We start from the raw sequence: 6,718 nt of genomic DNA, 5'->3' as shown, positions 1-6,718 counted from the left end.
ATATAATATATATATATATATATATATATATATATATATATATATATATATATATATATATATATATATATATATATATATATATGTGTGTGTGTGTGTGTGTGTGTGTGTGCGTGTGTGTGTATGTGTGTGTGTATGCATGTATATATATGTAAAGTGCCTACTTAGTGAGAACTTTGGACGGCGAAATAGAAGCTTCTAGATGGATGTACATCACTCAAGGTATACGATACGCAAACAAGTACTACTTTCCCGTACAGCCACGCGCTATATGGACATCACGAACCCCCTCATGGCTCTTGCGGTGCCCCACCTTGTGTATGTATCGTTCAATGATTTCTCCGGTGTATCCTCATTCACATTATCGCCGCCACCCCCAATAGCCGCAGCTTCCAGGCCCTCTACGGCAGATCTCCTGTGTGTAGTTGCTTTAGATAGACATTTCTGGGGCAGCGTCCGGATAGCCTTCTTGGGTTGGCTGAACACATCGAATGAGAAGCCATCCAGCATCCCCATATCAGCCGCGTAGCCGTCCACCGGTTCCACGCGAGTCTCTGTGGGGTCCTGGTCCAGTCGTGTGTGAGCACCTACCTGGGTTAGCTTGCCTCTCCTCCCTTTTCTCCTGTTTCCTTTGCCTTCACCCACAATCGCGGCCGTATGCGTCGCATTAGTTGCACTGTCTCGACTGTCCTGTAGCCTATTCGCATCATCGTCACACATAATTGGAGAGAGTGTCTTCGCTGTGTTCTCCAGTCCCAGTTGGCGGATAATCTCTGCGTCTGCATCTACAAAGCCTTGACCATCCCCGTCACCAGTAGTATCCATTCCCACATCTTTACTACCTCCCGCTGCACCATCTATCTCACGGTCCTCCGGAACAACACTATCAGACTCAGCACTTTCATTCTCGTCGCTATCGCTCTGACTGTACACAATCTCGCTTTCGCTGAGCACACTTGTGTCTCGTATCTCCATGGCTTCTACCTCCATATCGCCTACGGACAACTTAGGCTGAACCTCAGTTGATGTCGCTTCCAAGCTACCGCCTATCACAACCCTGTCTACGGTTTTACGTTTTTTCTTCCCCTGATTTGAGGGTACATCCACCGACATTTCCGCTTTCCTTTTCCTACCACCACCGCCATCTCGAATGTCTTCTTGGTTGCTAGGAGACCCCTTCCGCTTGCCACCTGCACGAGTGCTCCTCGAATCCGCCTTCGGATAACCAACTCTCTCCTCATCGTTAGCGGGCGTACAAACGCTTACAGCTACACTTAGTACAGTTCCTCCCATGGAAGCTTGCCTCGTGTCCGCACCAGTAATCGGAGTCATACTAACTATGCGTTTGTCATCGGTGTTAGTGTTACTAGCCCTGCGAGGGTTTCTCGGGGATCTCCTTGACGACAGTCGCTCAGTGCTGTTCGGTCCACCCCCCTCCTGCGGTGACCAAGTCTCACCTATGACTTCCGCACATTCCCTGTTGCTAGTTATCCCCAGTGTAACTACACCGCTAATACTTCCTCCGCGTATGCCTGCCGCTGCCACCACAGCTGGCGATGACTCGTTGTCCTTCGCAGTAGTACCACGAGTGGCCCTCGCAGGTCCACGTGCACTCGCCTGGGTGCCTGCACCCGTCTTGTGCGGGGTTGTACTTGCTGAGTCATATTGTACGGGTTCCGTGTCCTCAGGCGTTTGCTGCGTGCGTTTCGCTCTCCGGTTGCTTCGGGTTCTCTGCGTTCCCACAGTGGTGGTTGGTGATGGAGTGGGATCAACACCAGATGTACCAGAGCCACGGGTGGCCCTGGCAGATCTCGTCACGGGAGAGACAGCCTCACATTTAACCTCTTCGCTCTCCTTGTGCCCTTGGTGTCGATCCGGGCTGCCCGCCGAGCCTTCGTTCGAGTCCGTTACAATGTGGAGTGCAATTGATGCAACGCTTCTCGTAGTTCTTCGTGTTGCTACTTTAGCTGCGGATGATACGCCATAGTCTTTCTTGCTTTCACCACAACTAACCGACGCAGCTTTAAACGCACTCGTTTGCGTAACGGCCGTTGAATTCCCTTTCCGTGGCGTCTCTTTCGAGCTGTCCGTGGATCGGCCACTTCTACGTGTTTTCCGTGGTGAAGCTACAGCAGTAGCAGTAGTTGGTGATACTGCGGTACTGATATCAATAGTATCACAATTAGCCCTCGCAGGTCTCTTCGACGCTCTCCTAACATTACTTTGCGGTTCTACAACCAATTTGTGCACACTAGCACTTCCAGCTTCCGTATCGGAGTGTTCAATCACACCAGCCTTACCTGTTGTTTCTGTAAATCGAGCGCTTCTGCGAGTTCTTCGTGTTGCTATGGGAACAGCTTGAGGTGTCCCCTCGATAGTTTCTGCTTCGCTGGCGGGGCGCAGTGCTCGTACCATGGCTCAAACAATAAAATTCACGCACACGAGCCTAATATTGCACACCCGAATTGATGGTGCATTAAGCTCACACCCAAAAAATCCTCTGCATATATAGTTACAGACTTCAGATCCGTACTCGCATGTCCAGCGGCTTTATTACCATCCTTCAAAACACCCGAATGGCTGTAATACCACCTATCGTGTAATCGAATACGTGAGTGTACTTACTATCGACCGCATACAATATATAGATTCGCGTTGCGTTGCGTGGCGATCCGTGCAGGTATAATTGTCGAGACGTACAACTAGAGATAATCAAGCGTTTGAGTAAGGGGAGCCTGATTGCGATACCCCTATCCGACTATGCAGCGTAGTAAGTACCTAAAATACATATTTATTGCATATTCCACTGCTGTCGTTTTATTGAAGTTGCTCGCTTCTCAGACTCACATCTCACAGTCACAGATGACAGTCACAGATGGAATACATACATCTTGCGCAGTGATTTCGGCAAATGATACTGGCAACCTAAAAAATAATATGATATTTTATAAAGAAATCTAAAACAAAACAAAAGTACTCGTGCTCGTACTGGCTGCGGGTGCAAGCGCTGAGTGTGCACTATTAGCTTTGTGGGATTGCGGAGTCCGCTCCGGGGACAATAACGACGCTCAACAGCTATACGCCCATCCTGATGCATAATATGGAAGAAAAATGAGCTTGTGTGGTGGCTTCCCAGATGACTGTCTGTTTTAGTTTTAGCTTGCGGTCAACAGGGGGTGGCAACTACTGATGTAGCGGAAATCTGCATGGCTCACAAAAGCGCATACCATCTTCAGCTGCTTGAAGCTGCTGTTGGAAATGCAAATATGGGAGTGCGTGGGCGAAATCGTGGCACCGTTCAGATTAAGTGAAATTTAATACTTGAATTTTCTGTCGACTACACACTGCACAACAAGAAAATTTGAAGATGCTATAGACTACACTGCAAAACAGACGTTCAAACTGCTATACGTTGCACTGGATGATAGTTGTGGTGTGATATACACCAAGTAGTTATTTATGCGCTATATATTTATCTAATTAAAATGCAGAAAAGAAAACCACATCAGGTCTGCTCCGGACTCCTTTTATGTTCAATACGGGCCGCAACGAGGTAGCCTACCACGCCGGCGGTTTGTATGGCAATGATAAGCCAACTAACCTCCATGAGAGTCATGTACGGATATACATAGAACGCGATCGCGGTTGAAATGCCGCTCCAAAACTTCAGATTACCGAAAGCGCTCTCCGGCGTATCTTCAAAGTACTCGCTAAAAACAGCGGCATTCAGGGTATTCCAAGTGCCTTGGCTGATGCCCAGCAACGCAGACAAGGCAAAAATTGCCACAAAATCATCATTTACAAAGGTGTGAGCAAGGCATACGATACCCACAATAAGCGTTGCCAGATAAGCAAACACCATTCCGGGCGTACGACCGTACTTGTCCGATAACCATCCGAGGGGAAATGACCACAATGCAGCGACAGCGTAGTTGCAGCAGAATGTGTACCCAATATTATCATTCCCCAAATAAGGGGCAACAACCGCTGAAACAAACAGTCCGTTCTGGAACGCACTCGTCAGCCCAAAGGCGATGTTGCTTAATGTCAACCACTGCAATCGCGCGTCAGTAAGAAAATGTGTTACAACCTTGAATAACAGTGATTTAGCGCTGAATTCCTCAGCGGAAAACGAAGACTCGTCATCGTCTCTGCCATTCGGGGGGGCTATGGTGACGTCGTCTTTTGACTGTCTGTCTCCATTTGACTGTCTGGCTCGAACATAAAGCCCAGAAGAGGACGATCGCTCCGCAACATCAGATGGTGCTACTATTGATCCGGGTACAACTTCCGGCACCACCACTACTTTGCTGAAGCGACTGGACACTAGGTGTAGATTGCCTCGGAGGAATATACTAAGCACAGATCCGATTCCAGCAACAACTACGAAGATAATGAACAGCAGAGGGTCGATTGCGCTGTCTGTTTCAGACTGCTCCTCGTCTGTTTGTGACATTGTAACAGACGACACCAATTGTCCCAGGAACAGACTTGATTGGAATATAAACCCGAATGTACCATTAAAAAGCCCCATGGAGCTGCCCTGTTCCTTTCCCTTAAGCTGTGCATGCTCAGCAGCTATCGCAGTTATGTACGCCCCATATGCAGCCCAGATGCAAGCGGCACCTACTCCGGAGATAGCAGACGCTGGAATAACTAGGGCGTCGGTCACATTGGGAACCAACGCATAGGCAATAATATACAACTCATACCCGAACATGCCCGCTACAAATGCCCATTTCGGTGAAATGGCATAAATTATAGCTGGACTAACTAGATTCGTGAACGCAAATGTAAAGTACAAAGTGCCCGACGACATTGATCCTATCGATCCCGTGGTCGGAGCAAGTGTGAGAACCGCAATAACACACGCCTCGAGTAGGCCGAAGGCGATAGAGAAGTGTAAGCAGTCAAATACATAAGACGCGGGGGTGCGTTTCAGTGATTTGGAAGCATTTGGTAGGGAGTCAACACCATCCTCCGTGTCGGAACTATTGTCGATAACGGCCTCTATCTCCTTTTCGTCATCGTATAATTTTGTGGTTGATGCAGGCTGGGTTTTATTCATAGTGCGATGGGAAGCGGCGTACTTGTGAAAGTACGTGTTAAACTGTATAGCTCATTTAACAACCTCTGTGCTACCTGCTTAGAATAATTGCATATGAATTTTATACTGTGAACGTTGTGATCAAATATCATTTAGAGAGAAGTAATGCATCAGGAATCATCTGATATTGAGCCTATCATTTGACGACAACTCATTGAGACACATCACACACAGGTGCTTTTTCAAAAGACCTGCAGGCCCGCCTTCCTTTATTTGGATCGTTCAAAAGATCAGTTGGTTTAGTAAATAAAACCTAGGTTTATGACAGTCGGAAGCTCAGGATCACCGCTATGTAAACCTGGGTTTTCTCGCGCGATCCAAGCATACTTTTCCAATTGAAAATATTACATATCCATATAAATCACACGAAAGGGGTTGTCAGGGTATCCTGCACTGGAGATGCCGTACACGTACGTCTGCCATCAGACTAACACCCAGTATACTATTACCAACTCGCTGGTACTTGGCTGGTATGGTGCGACTTCTGCGCTCGGCCCATAAAGCTGAAAGCGCTAGTACGGAACCACTACGACCAAGGGTGCCTGTAACCTCACGAGCGACGAGAACTCCACAGTTAAAGCAGGGTGGTAGTATGGATAGTGGCGTGGTACAAGATGGTGAAGGTAAAGTTGTGGGGGAGCGTGTGGAAGACAGTGTTGGCGAAGGTAAGTCTCCGGCCACAGATATAAAATTAGAAACTCTGGGGGCAGATACAGACGCATACACCCCTGCACTATTGAAAGAGACGTCTATCATAAGTGAAACGGGTTCTCTGCATGGAGCCAGTACAACCAGTGCATCTCGAGAAAGCGCAGTAGGGAGCAGTAGCAATGATAGTATTTCTCTGAATGGTACAGTAAATATAGGCCGTGAGGCGTCGGACCTAGTACTAGGATTCTTACCAAGGAATGGTATGCAACACCGTGTGAATGCTACATTTGACTCTGAGGCGGTGACGCAGGAGGCAGCAAGCACAAGCAGTCTGCCGTGGTCTGGCAATGGCTTGAGTGATAAGGCTGAAGGGAAACAGAAGCGCAAACAGGGGGATGTGTCGAATGACGAGCATAGCAGTGAATGTCCCAGGAAACGGGTCAAGCATGTAGTTGACGCACTAGATAGTGGACACAGTAGCCTTACTGCATCAGCACACAGCAGCACTCAGTATTCACTGCCGGTGGAAGATATTTTGCTCAACAACGGCTTGTTTCCTCTGGAAGATAGGCCTGGCCAGAACCCTCTCAGTGACAAGAATTGTATATCAGAAGTATGTGGTAGAAATGGTGGTTGGATGGAATGGGAAACTGAGGGTGAGAGACACGCAAGACAGAAAGAGGATGCTGCAACAAAGGCTGCTTACGTATTCCTCACAAAGAAATGGGTATGTGACGTATGGTATAGATACTTCTATTTCTACACATATGTGCATGTTCGTGTACATGTGTGTGCATGTTGTATTCTTTCATGATATAATGCAGATATGTACTAATATATTATATATATATATATAGTTATATATAATTATATATATACAATTTATCTACATATATATATATATATGTGTGTGTGTGTGTGTGTGTGTGTATGTATGTTGTACGTTGTATATATATTATT

At 47.2% G+C, this 6,718-nt stretch overlaps 3 protein-coding genes across 3 annotated transcripts in view; 1 reads left to right on the top strand and 2 right to left on the bottom strand.

The window, feature by feature from the left end:
• SARC_07042 (hypothetical protein) overlaps nucleotides 1-2,757 on the bottom strand; it is a gene marked incomplete at its 3' end in the record, with an annotated part of 6,551 nt that extends 3,794 nt beyond the window's left edge. The window contains exon 1 of the mRNA XM_014299033.1: nucleotides 314-2,757. Coding sequence (XP_014154508.1) covers nucleotides 314-2,415 — 2,102 coding nt within the window. The remainder of the gene's footprint in view (nucleotides 1-313) is intronic.
• A 530-nt stretch (nucleotides 2,758-3,287) lies between these two features.
• On the bottom strand, nucleotides 3,288-5,182 carry SARC_07041 (hypothetical protein). Its single transcript, XM_014299032.1, has one exon. The coding sequence runs from the start codon at nucleotides 5,066-5,068 to the stop codon at nucleotides 3,506-3,508; it is 1,563 nt and encodes a 520-aa protein (XP_014154507.1). The 5' UTR covers nucleotides 5,069-5,182; the 3' UTR covers nucleotides 3,288-3,505.
• A 397-nt stretch (nucleotides 5,183-5,579) lies between these two features.
• On the top strand, nucleotides 5,580-6,572 carry SARC_07040 (hypothetical protein; the record flags this gene model as incomplete). The annotated part of the gene is made up of 1 exon (XM_014299031.1): nucleotides 5,580-6,572. One exon carries the CDS (start codon nucleotides 5,580-5,582, stop codon nucleotides 6,570-6,572), a length of 993 nt encoding a protein of 330 aa, XP_014154506.1.
• Nucleotides 6,573-6,718: the final 146 nt, after the last annotated feature.

This window comes from Sphaeroforma arctica, assembly GCF_001186125.1.
Source record: "Sphaeroforma arctica JP610 unplaced genomic scaffold supercont1.534, whole genome shotgun sequence".
NCBI lineage: Eukaryota > Ichthyosporea > Ichthyophonida > Sphaeroforma > Sphaeroforma arctica.
Note: the sequence above shows the minus strand (reverse complement) of the source record. Positions and strands in the feature narration are given on the sequence as shown.